The sequence below is a fragment of the Crinia signifera genome, chromosome 2, assembly GCF_055691185.1.
Source record: "Crinia signifera chromosome 2, ASM5569118v1, whole genome shotgun sequence".
In the NCBI taxonomy this organism is placed as follows: domain Eukaryota; kingdom Metazoa; phylum Chordata; class Amphibia; order Anura; family Myobatrachidae; genus Crinia; species Crinia signifera.
The window spans coordinates 136,150,289-136,165,809 of NC_139218.1; the positions used below are offsets into that span (position 1 = coordinate 136,150,289).

At 43.6% G+C, this 15,521-nt stretch overlaps 1 protein-coding gene across 17 annotated transcripts in view; it reads left to right on the forward strand.

Annotated features, from left to right (window-relative positions):
- NFASC (neurofascin) overlaps nucleotides 1-15,521 on the forward strand; it is a 139,557-nt gene that overhangs the window by 60,177 nt on the left and 63,859 nt on the right. For 12 of the 17 annotated variants that reach the window (XM_083172910.1, XM_083172905.1, XM_083172912.1 and 9 more), the window contains exons 3-7: nucleotides 4,378-4,510; nucleotides 7,859-7,876; nucleotides 9,739-9,844; nucleotides 10,432-10,628; nucleotides 13,116-13,238. In XM_083172910.1, the coding sequence (XP_083029036.1) occupies nucleotides 4,429-4,510; nucleotides 7,859-7,876; nucleotides 9,739-9,844; nucleotides 10,432-10,628; nucleotides 13,116-13,238 (526 nt within the window). In that variant the 5' untranslated portion in view covers nucleotides 4,378-4,428. The remainder of the gene's footprint in view (nucleotides 1-4,377; nucleotides 4,511-7,858; nucleotides 7,877-9,738; nucleotides 9,845-10,431; nucleotides 10,629-13,115; nucleotides 13,239-15,521) is intronic. The other 5 variants (XM_083172911.1, XM_083172909.1, XM_083172921.1 and 2 more) reach the window with 2 other exon arrangements.

Below are 15,521 nucleotides of genomic sequence, written 5' to 3' on the forward strand. Positions count from 1 at the left end.
TGTTTTTATAGAAGACTTGATAACTTGCATTTATATTGCAGGGTTATTTATTATATAATATATGCAGAATAATAGCCACTATTCGAACTATGAAAACATGTATGCTTTCTATGGCTACAGGATGTGTAAATTAGAGGAAGGATGAGCATTAATGGGGAGACTGGAGGGTGGTAAATGATGATAGCACCAAGGTTTTTTTAGTAGAAAGATAATTTCTGCCTTTTAATCAAGGTTAAAATTACAGCTGTGGTTTATTGCTATGTTCCACTTATAAATGTGTTAAAGACATTAACAATGTCTCCAGAGGCATTTAAAATAATTTTATTACAATGCTATCTTCATCAAGGCTCTATGTAGAGGAAAACACCAGCGCTGAAAAGTCTGCAGGGTGGAATTTGCAGAATTGAGCTTTCACATTACCAAGTCTATGCAGATTTCACAATAGTTTGCATAACTGAGATATGCAGAGTTCAGCATTTTACATAATAAGTACAAATATATCATGTACAATACTGGGCTAATCTAAATTTGAGAACGTTCTCAAGTACTGTATATTATTTTAGGTAAGAAACACCAAACAACAATCATTAAAGATTATTTAAATAGTGATAAAATAGAACATTGTGGTGGCAGATGATTTTAGAACAGATCCTGTGCATTTGTTGTGTTTGTTATGCTTATAACATTCCAGACCGGAGCCATAGAAATCACATGGCTTGTCAGTTGTCGAATTTGATGCAGAAATGGTCACAGTTTGGGTATACACATAAAAATAGCATACTTATACAGCTAGTAAAATACACATTTGCTATTAGGCACATTTTCAAACTTCTCTATTATAGAAGAAACAACTCGGCACATTGTGTGCGCAAAAGAAAAATGTGGGCAGGCTATAAATAACTCAGACATTAATGTAGGTTACACACCAGAACGATTTGGCCTCAAGCCCCCAATTTCCATCCAATTCTGACTGATTGTATGTTGATTGCAGGTAAATTGGGCATGTTTTGGCAGTTTAGATCCGATTCCGGTCCGATGCGCGTCCCTGCTGGTCGTTTGGTCGTTTTACAGAGCATACCTGCTGCAAGTAAGATCTGTAAAAGATCCATTCAACTGGATCCAGATCGGATTGGGATCGGATCGGATGCAGATCGTTAGCAGATCGTGTGCTCCAACAGATCGTGCAACCATTGCACGATCTTCTTATGATCTACTAACAATCAGGATCCTTCTGGTGTGTACCAGGCATAATAGTCAGCGTCCGCTGCACGTCTACAATCAGCAAATCACAAGTGGTTCGCTAGATCAGGGGTTCTAAAACTCGATCCTCAGGACCCCACACAGTTCACGCTTTCCAGGTCACCCGACAGGTGCACAGGTGCACTCATTACTCACTGACACATTTTAACCCCTTCCCGACATATGACGTACATTTACGTCATATGTCGGTTGAGGGGGAATCAAGCCAGCTCACGGAGTGAGCTGGCTTGAAAGAGAGCAGGTAATGGCTGTATATTACAGCCAGGTCCCTGCTCTCACGGCCACGAGCGGCGAGTTCGCCGTTCGTGGCCGTTTAACCCTTTAAGCACCGCGGGCAAAGCGACCGCAGTGCTTAAATAGCTGATCGGAGGGGGGGCGCCCCCCTCCGGCGCCGATCGGGGCCCCCCGCAGCGAGATCGGAGGGTGCCGATCGGTTGCCATGGTAGCCAGGGGTCTAATGTAGACCCCTGTGCTGGCCGTGTCTGCATACCTATCATATCCTGCCTGAGGCAGGATGTAATAGGAAGTGCATAAAATCATGCTCTATGGCTCTATGGCTGAACCTAGTACAGGCGATCGCGCCCCCTAGTGGTCAAGTACACTAGGGGGCCTTGTAGTAAAAAAAAAAAAAAAAAATAAAGTTTAAAAATAAAAAATAAATAAAAAAATATTAAAAGTTCAAATCACCCCCCTTTCCCCATTTCCCAAATAAAAATAAATAAAAAATAAAAAAAAATAAACATATTTGGTATCGCCGCGTTCCTAAAAGTCCGATCTATTAAAATATAACATTAGTTATCCCGCACGGTTAAAGGCGTAAACGGAAAATAATCCCCAACGCCAAAACTACGTTTTTTGGTCACATCGCCTACCCAAAAAAAAATAGCTAAAAGAGATCAGAAAGTCGCCCATATCCCATAATGGTATTAATTAAAAAGTACACTTCAGCCCGCAAAAAATGAGCCCTCACCCAGGTCCGTAGGTGGAAAAATAAAAAAGTTATAAGCCGCAGAACATGGCGACGCGACGCAAATTCGAAAAACCGTAACATTTTCTATTTTTTTTTGTGGTAAAATGTAACGAAAACTATATAAGTTTGGTATCACTGGAATCGTAACGACCCATAGAATAAAGATAACCCATCATTTTAAACGAACTATGAACTCCAAAAAAAACATAACCAGCGCAAAATTGTGGAATTGCGTTTTTTTTTCTTTTTACCCCACATTGAATTATTTCCTGATTCCCCAGAATATTATACGGTATAGTAAATGGTACCATTAAAAAGTACAACTTGTCCCGCAAAAAAAAAGCCCTCATGTGTCTATATAGCCGGAAAATTAAAAAAGTTACGCTTATTTGAACGCAAGGAGGAAAAAAAAAAAAATGGTACTTGTGAGTTATCCGGGCGTCCGATTTTTAAATCGGGTCGGATCGGGACATCGCATCGCATCGCATGCGACCATCGGATGCGATGCGATGCGATGACCCGATTTTTCCATAGGAATCAATGTTAAAATGGACTGAGTCCATTTTAACATGGAATTCAATGGGAAAAAGGGGTCCTTTTCATACCCCTACTATCCAAGTGGGCATGGAGTTGGATATAAACCTGTGGCGAGCGTAGCGAGCCACCGAGCCCGAAGCGTGGCGAGCGTAGCGAGCCCCGCGAGGGGACACGGAATACCGTTCGCTCGCCACGCTTCGGGCTCGGTGGCGAGCTACGCTCGCCACAGGTTTATATCCAACTCCATGCCCACTTGGATAGTAGGGGTATGAAAAGGACCCCTTTTTCCCATTGAATTCCATGTTAAAATGGACTCAGTCCATTTTAACATTGATTCCTACGGAAAAATCGGGTCATCGCATCCGATGGTCTCATGCGATGCGATGCGATATCGCATCGCATCGCATCTGATTGTATGCCTTAACTTAAGGCATACAATCAAAAAATCGGACGCCCAGATAACTCACAAGTACCAAAAAAATTACCATAAAAGGCAATGTCGGGAAGGGGTTAAAAGATCCACAGGTGGAGCTAATTATTTCACTTGTGATTCTGAGAGGAGACCTGCAAAACATGCACCATGTGGGGTTCTGAGGACCGACTTTGAGAACCTCTGCGCTAGATTGTATAATCATTTTCACCATCTGGTAAATACACCTGGGCGAATGATATGGCTAGCACACAGTGTATGCACATCTGTGCCCTAGCTGTATCAGTTGGCAATTGTGTGACCTTAGAACTTATCCTATGTTCCCTCACTTGTTCTGTCTCTGCACATACATCAATCACCCTTTATTACTATTGTCAAGTATTTACCACTGTCTACCTGGCTGTCATTACACATACCATCTTGAATATGGGACACAAATCTGGACATTGCGTGATATAGCCCCGACATGGGGACAGATGGATTTCCAGGTCTGTAGCACAATAGCACTCAGCAGATAGGGCTGGTGTGACGTCAGCAGCAGCTGGGATTTTAGGCAGATGGACACAGAGCAGAGCCTGAGGCTGTATGTTAAACTTGTGCAAATGAGAGGGGAACAGAGCAATAGAGAGTGTGGAGGAAGAGAGTGGTAGCACATGATATCTTCCCAGACACTTCATGCACAATTTAACTTCTGTTCTCAATATGCAAATCTATGTTTGTAAGTCAAAATCCAAGGCTAAATAGTATTATAATTGAGGTATGTTTTATTCAACTTGAAGCTGTGAAATGTAGACTTTGTATGTGAAAAAAGAGACTTGCTCTTTAGTTTGCTTCTTGACAGATATCTGGATAAATATAAAAACACATACAAATATTTGTACATGTTGCAGTACACGTTTGTTCTGCATACAGTGACCATTACTTTACTACACACAGCAGAAATACATTGTAAATACTTGTTAATATCATTGTACAGATTTATCTTCAACACCGTAAATTTGAATTATGGTAGGGTTTCGGCATTTCGCCATTTGAATGTGTTTTATTATATACTTTTTCTTATGCTGCAAAATAATCTGTCAATACTATATAAATAAATGATCCCAAGTGTTCCGTGCTGGCTGAGCGTGCCAAAACCCACTAGCAACTTTGCCACACTGATTTGTTTGCTTTCCTTCAGATCTGCTGTAGGACGAGCAAGCACATCGCACACTACATCCTGAGGGACAGAATGAAGCCTCACTCCAGTTCATGGATAACGTCTATCCTTTTCTTCCTGAAGGTGGCTTGCACTATTGATGTACCTCTGGACCGTAAGTTCAAGGGAGGTGGGATTGTATATAGATTGATGTCGCATAATAATGACATATTGTTTCTCAGTCTTTTTCTTTGATGTGTAGAGTGAAAGCTCCTAGCTGATCCATCCTTTCAGTTTAAATAATTGTGACATTTTTATCCGCTGTCTATAATTGCAGACATTTGCATTGACGGATCTAGCCAATGTTTTACCTGGACAGCCTAGCATGGGTTGGGATGCCATGTACATTGTGCAGATGGCTCTGGTGCACGCTATAACAAAAGGCTGTGACCTTTAGCATCCAGCACGGCTCCTATACAATACCTCAAAGAGCCAGTGATTCTTAGGTCTTTTGACCACAACAGTCTAGTGATTCTGCACAATGAATTTGGGGCTGTCCTGCATTGCAGGTGGTAGTTAGGAATAGGCTTAGCAGCTGCCTCTCTATAGTGACACTATATATGTATGCCACGCCCGATGACAGAGGTCTATGTGAGCAGTTTTCAGCTTAGTTCTCTTCTTGCATAGAAATGTAGACATCTGACGGCTTTTTATTGATTATCCACATTAATTTATTTTTTTATTTATACAACGCACACATATTCTTCAACACTTTACAGAGAACATTTAGTCATTCACATCAGTCCCTGCTACAGTGGAACTTGCAAATTATATTCCCTAGCACACAGACACACACCTATGCACAAGGGATCATTTCTTGTCAGAATCCAATTAACCTACCAGTATGTTTACTTATATTGTGGGAAATATATATTGCCTCAAGTAACTTGATATTGCAATGCTAACCACTGTGCTAACCATTGTGTGGAACTTTATCAAGATTATTATAGTCATAGAGCGATGCTATGGTTAATTAAGAAATCAGAGAAGTGAATGCAATAGGATTGCAGATGGCATATTTTTGATTTTAGGAAGACTTTTCCCTGTAGGATTGACAAGTTTAGTTTGAGTACACAAGACTGTAAAAAAATCGGTACTTGTTTCCTAGCACGGCGCCAGCGATTAAAATTGTATCCATTGGGTCCTAAAAAATCGTGTAGATTGCATGCAACCAAATCGCATGCGATGCGATCGACGTGATTTTTACATTGGAACCAATGTAAAATGGTCCCTGAGACCAGATTTTACATTGGCCCCAATGTTAAATGCCCCCCTAGACCCCAATTTTTATTGTATCCCCACCCTGATGGGTCAAATGCCCGCCCATTGTTAACGCTACCCCACGATGAATGCCAATCCGAAGCGTGGCGAGCACAGCGAGCCCGCGAGGGGCGGCAGTACGCGTCCTCCGACCTTTTCATACCCTCACTATCCACGTCGGCGTGGAGTTGATTCTATATAGTGTGGCGAGCGCAGCGAGGCGAGCGCAGAGAGCCCCGCGAGGGGAGGCGCATTACTTCACAGGTATTACGCGTCCTCTCGCGGGGCTCGCCATGCTTCGGGCTCGGTGGCTCGCTGCGCTCACCACACTATATAAAATCAACTCCACGCCGACGTGGATAGTGGGGGTATGAAAAGGTCGGAGGACGCGTACCGCCGCCCCCTGCAGGCTCGCTGCGCTTGCCACGCTTCCGGTTGGCGTTCATCGTGGGGTGGCGCTAACAATGGGGGGCATTTGACATAGAAATTACCCATCAGGGTGGGTATGCAATCAAAAATCGGGTCCATTTGGCCATTTAACATTGTTCCCTATGTAAAATCGGGTCCATTGCATCGGTCGCATTGTATGCCATTATAATGGCATACAATGGACCCTATTTTACATAGGAATTTAACATTGAATACAATGCATTCAATGTTAAATCGCGTCGGTCGCATCGCATACCTTAAGTTAAGGCATGCGATGGACGCGATTTTTAATTGTAGGGAAAAAGGCTAAAAATAGCCCAAAAATCGCGACGGTCGCAACCATCGCATACCTTAACTTAAAGTATGCGATGACCCACGATGGGCGCCGTGCTAGGAAACAAGCACCAAAAAATCCCATTTTTTATTTCCTCCATATATTTTTCATCCCATCCATGAGCGTACCAGCTAAGTCAGCCATTTTGAGTGCACTACTAAGATTACATTTAAACATAAACGTAACAATTTACAATATAAGCTGTCCTTAACCTGCTTCCTATTAGTAACTATCTCTTTGCATTTTAATCACGTGAATTTCAGTTATGCTATAGCTTTGTTCATTGTTTGTTTGTTACAGTGTTTTATGTAAAAATAATCCATTTGTGATTACTGAGATTTTTGTGATTCGATGTATTGTTTATGTGTATTTTGTGTGTGCATATAGCTGTTTGTTAACCATTTGAGTGCAAGTGAATGTATCAAAATCAGTGTGAAAATTTCCATGCAAAGATTTTTATTCCTCATAGTGGCCCTTATTCTGATGTCGGCGGTACGGCCCGCGTGCGGCCGTACCGCCGATGTTTTCACTCTGCACATGCGCAGAGGTCACTCTGCGCATGTGCAGGCGAAATCGCCGCACAAAAATTTTATACGCCGCAAAGGGGGCGTATAGGGGCGTGAGGGTCTTAATACCCTCATTTCCCTATGCATACGCCCCGCGTTTCATGGGCGTTCCCATGCAAACGCGGGGCGTATGCATGGTAATGAGGCTATGACGCCAGTGATGGGGGCGGAAAGCTGACATCGCCGGATGTCAGCTCTCCGCCCAAATACAAGCTTTCACACGGACGATTGTCCGTGTGGTCTAAGCTTGCGTGAGCTGGTGGAGCGTGCGGCCCTGCCTTCGATGGTCGTCGACCATCGAATGCAGGGGGCAGCTCCCACCATGGTGGAGGCGTACGCCCCACCATTTTCATGCGGATCGCCAGCCGTCCGCGTACGGACGGCCGTGGCGATCCGTCTTGTAGGCGGGGTTTGGTTTGTGCGGCCGGAGCAACGTATGCGGCTCCGGCCGCACAGATCAGAATAAGGGCCAGTGACCTTTAATGGTTAACTTATATGGGAACTATAATCTTTTTTTACACAAAATTTTTATTTGAATTTATATACCAAATTATGAGCTATGCTAGCAATTTTTAGCCAATATTTTGCATATCTCTTACAGAGATGTTAACACTCATATTTTTGCACGTCTCTCACAGAGATGTTGCCATTTTTAGCCAATATTTTGCTCATCTCTCACAGAGATGTTGACACCCAAAGGGTTAATAAATGTGAAAATGTCTACGTTTTATATATTCATGAGTTTCGTCTTTATATTTTCTTTTCTTTAATCATGATAGTTTACTTGTCTTTATTTTTAGTTTTCTTTATTTTTTTTTATTGACTAACCTTGTTTCTTCTTCAACTTTCCATTTGCACTCATGGAAACTAACAGCAAATATTCAACGAGAACGTAAGTTTATTTCTGGAGATCTGTTTGCTTCTAGCTTACATTGGCAAAATTAATGAGCCACAATCCTTATCATTCACCTAATTTTGCTATTGCTTGTTGTTCAGCAGTTTTCTTTTTTAACAAAGAGAAAGCAGGAATGTAAAGAATGAGCACAAAGTGGGCAGGCAGATTTGTGGGGAGCTGTTCCACCCTTTCTGAGTCCTTACTACTAATACTGTATGTCAGGCCAGAGCAAGCAGAAAGCTGCTTTATGTGAAGCTCTGAATGGGGCTTCTCGACTCGTGTGCTGGCACATGAGCAGGTGTGCTCTTTACTATGTGCCTTAGTGCTCGTACAGTATGTACTGTAGCTTAGTGTGGGTATGTTTCTTAATGCTGGTACGTGCCTTATGGTGGGTATGTATCTTAGAGTGGGTATGTACCTTAGTGCTCATATCTGCCTTAGTGCCAGTGTCGGACTGGGACATGAAGGGCCCACCGGGAAATGCAGTGATAGCGTGATTTATTAGGGGTGTGGGTAATCTCCAGACGGGCCCTGGCTTTCTGGAGGGGCCCAGGGGGGCCCTGCCTGCAGGGCCGGTGCCAGGTTATCTGTCACCCTAGGCAAGACTCCTACCTTCTGCGAACCCCCGCCCCACCCCAACAACCATTACTTACTCCAAATAAATCAAGTGAAAGTACAGATATACATACAACTGTACACTGAATGCGTTAAAATATGCAGCAACAGCACATAGTAACAACCAAGAACAACATCTTACCTCCGGGTTGACAGGGGGTTGACAGGGGCCGGTTGACAAGGGTGGTGCTTTCAGCTGTCGCCATCTTCTAATGAATGGTGCAGGCTGGCTACGCCCCGAAAAGGTTCCCGCTGCGCTGGTCAGGCACTAGTTCCTTCTGGTGCCGCTGGTAGGAAGTCCCTAGTTCCTGCTGCAGTTGCTGGCCGCCTAGCGCTGCTGCTGCTGAGGCGCTGGCTAACTAACGCTGCTACCACTGGAGGTGAGACACTGGTCCCCGCTGATGCCACTGGTGAGGGGTGGGTGGCAGCGGGACCAGTGTCTCGCTACCAGCGATAGAAGCGCTAGACAGCCAGCGCTAGCAGAAGGAACCAGCGCCTCTCCTCCAGCAGCAGCCCATATACCGTGGTAAAGTTTTTTTTTTTTTTTTAAAGACTGGTGCTGGGAAAATAGGGGCAGCTATTACCGAATCCACTGCTGCTACCAATATACTTAATTTGAATGGTCTGAAGAGGCGCCCTCTAGTGGCCGGCGCCCCAGGCAGCTGCCTAATCCTGCCTAGTGGTAGCGCCGGCCCTGCCTGCCTGGTCCGACCACCTCCATCCCTCCTGGGCAGCAGCAGCACCCACCTATAGCATGTGCTGTGCTGACAGCCGGCTCAGCATGAGCGTCTCACTGGCAGCGTGAGAGCTCATGCTGAGCCTGCTAGGTGTGTGCTGCTGAAGGGGGTGGGATAATAACACACTCCCCCCTTGACTTTAGAGGGGTTTTTCACTCTCCTCGTAAATTTTTTGGGTGTGTGGCCTGATCGCAGGAGGTGGTTACGCCTTCCGTGATTAGGCCATGCCCCCAAAATTTTACCGGGGCCCGGCAGGCCTGAACCCAATTATGTGGAATTGTAGGGAGTAAGTTAGCTTTGAATAATGTAGTAAGTGGGTGCTGCATAAAGTCAAGAACAGTGATACAAGCATTTGCTGATATATTTGAGCTTTAGGCAGTTGCATGTGTATTTGCTGTCATGTGTGCTAACTTGTGGGAGTTCTTTGGGTGTTTAGTCACTGCAAAAGACAATGGTGATCTGTAAATATGGGATCCCTTACTGAATCTGTCACTCTTCTTTCTGCAGTTATTCAGCCCCCAACGATCACCAAGCAGTCTGTGAAGGATTATATTGTTGATCCACGTGATAATATTGTCATTGAGTGTGAAGCTCAGGGAAACCCACATCCCACGTAAGTGATAAAGAATAATGCAGAGTCATACAGTATATGAAAGTAATAGGAGGAACTATCAGCGTACTATACGTGTGTGTCTTGTGCCTGATTTAAACTAAAGTTAAAACAATTATGTAATACTAGTAAGCCCGCTCAAAGCAAATGCTTCGAAAGCTAGTCTGCTATCTTGTGATTGCCTCTGTGTTAGTGCATGTGTTAGAGAGAAAGAGATGTAGTTTCACTTGCTGCCAACAGATGGCAGTGTTTCTGAGACACACAATCAAACACTAGACATATATATATATATATATATATATATATATATATATATATATATATATATATATATATATATATATTAAAGAAACCTGATGTTACAGTATACTGGGATCTTTGGGGTGGAATTACAGTGTGTGACCTGTACCTTCCTTGGTTACTAGATCAGTAGGTTATTAATCACAGAACGCTTGCAGATATTTGTGCAGCTCCTTCCAATGACATGAACTCGCTCAATATATACTTTGTTAGCAGACATGCATCTTATACTGTAGTTACATTTTATACCTCCTCTACCTGTTAAGATCATTTTAATTTTATTTCCCTAGATTTACATGGACACGGAATGGGAAATATTACAATGTGGCCAAAGATCCAAAAGTTTCATTTCGCAGTTGGTCTGGAACCCTGGTCATAGACATTTATGGTGGCGGGCGACCTGAGGACTATGTGGGAGAATATCAGTGCTTTGCACGAAACAGGCATGGGACAGCTCTTTCCAATAAGATCTTGCTGCAAGTCTCTAGTAAGTTACCAAGGATGAGTAACAGTCTAGATTCATAACAAAGCTGGATGGCCAAAGCAGTATAACAAAAGGCAATCCATTAATGCCAAACTATCGCTAGAGGTGCATCATCTTAATGCACATGAAATAAACTGTCAATTATAAAAAGCAGGATTGTCTTGTTCAACTGTTTAGATACAGCGTGTTTCAGTCATATGCATATAAAGAGGCAAATAGAAGCAGCTATATCAGGCCAGGTACATAAAGACGCTCACTTCCCACAATGGCTGCAACATTTATTCTTCAAACTATATTAACGTGTATGGCCAATTAAGTATTTTTCGGGTGCCGGACGGGTTCCCGACAGTCGGGATCGCGACCGTCGTTTACCCGACGTCGGGATCCCGGCGTTTAAAAACGCCGACAGCCGGGTGCCCGACGGCCACCCGCTATTTTCCCCCGTGGGGGTCCACGACCCCCATAGAGGGAGAATAGAATAGGTGGCTCGCGTAGCGAGCCACCGCGCCCGCAGCGTGGCGAGCGCAGCGAGCCCGCAAGGGGCTTTTTTGCACTCGCCATGCTGTCTGACTCCGGGCAGTCGGGATCCCGACGTCGGGATAATGACTGTAGGGATCCCGACTGTCGGAGTCCCGTACCACACCGGTATTTTTCATTACCTGCCCACCTGCTCCACAACCACAAGCAGCTAAAGCACTAGTCACACTTCTTATGTCATGCGCCATCATATTTTAGAGAATTGCGGCAGAGCCGTTTACACCATGTTAGTAAATTTGATGCCACTTGTATGTGAATAATTAATGTGGCTTGTGCATTAAGGGCCCGATTTTGGTTGACTCAAAGATCGCAGCTTACAAAGCTCCAGAGAGCCCGCCCCGGCAGCGCACGGAACACCCACCCCGCTGACGAGTCCCCTCGTTAATATGCCAGGGGATTTGTACCGAAGACACATCCCCTCGAATGTCAGGAGAAATCATTCAATGGTCGGCAACCATCGGATGATTTCTCCTGCCTTCACAAATGAAATTCAGTGGAAATTTGTGAGTGCCGTAACGATGACAGGGTGGGCGGCTGACGTCCTGTGACATCAGTCGCCTGCCCCTGGCACACATCGGCCCATCCGGGTAAATTCTGGGCATTCCCATGGACAACAACCGTCCCCACCGCCATCCGTCCCCGGCCCGCCCCAATCCCTGCGAGCAGCGAACCCGCTTGCAGAGGGGACCTGCACGTGTGCATAAAAGACCATGGGAATGCGCAGTTCCACAACCATCGGGACGGGGCTGGACTCGCTATTTAGCGAGGAAATCAGAATGACCCCCTAAATGCACAAAGTAAAATAGCTTTTCTTTACGTCAATCCTTTCTGTATTGCAGCTGTTTTCCACAGTAATGTTAATAGATAAAACCTTTGGTTAATAGGTTAATACTGCTCGCTTTAGGCATCATCTCCTTGATAATGTGTGTGGACAGGAGTCTTCATGTTAGAATCACAGGGCAGTCACATCGCCTCAGGCTTGCAGTGTATGGGACAAGAAGGAAGATAAAAGTCTGCTCACTATTGTTTTATGCCTACAAAAAAAGCCTTTGCAATCCTATTCGCAATTAGTATTCGCAATCCGGCATTGGTTCATTTGCGGGGGTGCAATCCTGAACAACCAAAAGTAAATATGTGTAGAAGGAGAACAAAGAGGTTGCAAATACTGGCTGCACACCGTAGATACATTTCTTTATAGTCTTTAACTTTTATTTGGTTTTAATAAAATCCCCTTTATTTCCTTTCTCTATTGGGGCAAAAGGGGAAACGTCGTAGGGGTGAAATATAAGGGGTTAAAATTACAGACAATACAACATGTAACATATAAGTTTGTGCTCTAAGAAAAAAAGAAATAGTGTTTATAGTGTTTTAATATTCACTGATGTTATCTCTACTGGCTTGCTAAATTGCAATTTATTATTTATTTTAAAGGAATTGTGTTATTTGTTTTAATTGGTTCCTCACTTGAGGAACTAAAGTGATACAATATTGAAGCAGTATCTTCATGAGCTTATTCTCATGATATGTATGTGTGTGTGTGGGGGGGGGATTGTTGCCCCATCCACCGTAATCGGCCGACTTGGCTCTCTGCGACTTCTTTCTGTTCCCTAACCTGAAAACATGGCTCGCGGTGAAAAAAAAACACAATTCAGAGCGCAATTCATGCAATTTGGCTGCAACAATTCCGGATGAGGGATCTGGTGCATTGTTGTGGTGGAAAAAAAAACAAAAACCTATGAATCAATCTGAAATCTGGTATGGCGTTGTATGAAAGATAGTAATACCAACTTTCCTCAGAAATGCCAACTGTATGTAAACACAGGTGTTGATCCACCCTTGTATATGTGTGCAGCAAAAGTACCTAGAATATTATCAGATGCTGTAATATTAGTCCATGACAATATATAATACATGTTTTGTGGCTCAATATGAAACTCTGTCTTTATCTTGCAGGATCCCCATTGTGGCCTAAGGAAAACCTGGACCCTGTAATTGTGAATGAGGGGGCTTCTCTCACTCTGCAATGCAACCCTCCCCCCAGCCTCCCTCCTCCAGTCATATTCTGGATGAGCAGCTGTAAGTACAGTAGGCTAATCTGGTCTGCACACAAGACTGTACCTAACAACTATCAGGGATAGTACATACAAGCAAGGTTTATTTGGGTGTTGACCATTTACACGCTGACCATTTGAACCTGTCGTCTTTTTTCACCTGTCATCCTTAAGGACGGTTGACCTTTTTTACCTGTTAACCTCATGCGTGTCGACCATATGATGATGACCTAATGACTGTTGCCCTATACACTGTCATTCTATGCCGCGTGCCACTGGGTGGGTGAGAGAGGGAACTCTGGGAATAACCATAATTTCAGTGCGAACAGTTAGTGACCAGCAAATACAGGCTGAGGGGATTAGATGACGCCACAATGGAAGGGGTAAGGGTTTTAAATCTCCAACTCGGGGGTAAATTTACTAAGATGGGCATTCTATTAAAGATAGAACCAATTAGATTGTACTTCTTATTTATATAGCACCTTTTAGGAGAATAATACATAGAATCTGATTGCTTGCTATATGGACAACATCTCATCTTCAATAGAATGCTAATCTTAGTAAATTTACCCGACTGTATCATTTCCATGCAACTTTTACTATGTTACAACTAAATGTGAAGCAGTGTGTATTCAATAAATGAAGATGCGGCGACTGATTGCTCAAAAATAGTAAATACTATGTGTGCTGGTCCGCACTTGTTTAAGAAACCATTAAAAAGTTATCTAATAAAAGTGGACCTAAAAACACAATATATAATTCACTATGGATAAAAAATGTCAAAAGTTACGTATAAGAAATGTAAACATTTATTTAAACAAAGTGGAAGATATTTCCTTAAAAATACACAGACAATTAAAAAAAATGTTCTAACCTAAAATAATCCTAAAATCAATTATAAGGTGCAATAAGAGAGAATGGGTAGCTTAACTTGTAGAGATGAGACAGGAGGGCTAGAGAGTCCCAACGCGTTTCGTCCTTCTGACTTTATCAAGGGGTCAAAAAATGTGAAGCAGTATTATCACCAGTGTCCAAGGTTCAGCCATGAATGCCCTTCACGCATGGTCTACTTACTCTGCTGACTTCAGTATCAGCCTCTCCGCTAATTCTAGTATATCCATGCTACAATACATGAGTAGTACATGTGGTTGGTTATTAATGGCTCATTTAGATGTTATGATCTAATGAGTCTCAACCATTGATAACGTCAGACACTCTTCAGACGTGATAATAAGGTATATTTATTATGCAAGCTTACAGAGAGATGTGCATTAGAATCTCTGGCTTCAGACCAGGATATCACTGATTTTATACAATAATAGATGCTGAGTAAGACATTCATAAATCATTTACAAACAAGGCGTCCGTAATTATGATAGAGGCGTGTATCATCATAAATCATTACAATCTTCCACGTCTTGATCGTTGATTAGTTGTTCCGGTACTTCCTCCTTGGCGTAATGTCATGTACGTCTCCGGAAGGTGGCACTAGTCACCACTCTTTACAACTCCGTTACTTTAGAGGATGAATGGGTTAAAGCAAATTGATAAGTGGACTCTGTTGTTCATAGTCCCCAAAAGCAATGGCCATGTCATCGTGTCCCTCAATGTCAACCATCCTACTTGAAAACCTGTGTTTGCTCTCATCATATGATTTCTACTTGCAAATTGCATCAGCACCTAAAGTCCAGTGAATATCTCTATTAACGTTTATTAAATTACGCTATATGCTATTATATCTGTATTGAATGTATGTATGGTTTATCATCCCTTAACTATACCATTTTAATAAGAAATATTTTATTCATCATCAAAATCATTGAACAAGGTTCGGTACTTGTGTATTATCTGGGCGCCCGATTTTATCATTGCATGCCACTACTTAAGGCATGCGATGCGATTTTTAATTGTAAAGACCAGATTTTTAATTGTATAGTCACCCATGGGTGATTTCATACCCCCACTATCCAACTACGAATGGAGTTGATTTTATATAGCGTGGCGAGCGCAGCGAGCCACCGAGCCCGAAGTGTGGCGAGTGCAGCGAGCCCCGCGAGGGGACGAGGATTACTTTACATGTACAGATGGGGCAGGCTGCATCCTGGCTGGCGGATCGCCAGAACGTCCCCGCTGGCGATCCGCCAGCAGCCTCGCCAACCATCAGACTGAGGCGCACGCGCGTCTCAGTCTCCGTCGGCGGGGCAACGGAAACCCTGTCCGTCTCCGCCTCAGGGAGACGGACAGGGTTAAGGGGGGGGGGTACGGGCAGGCGGCGGGGACCCCGGGTTACCGCCGACAAGCCAGCGGG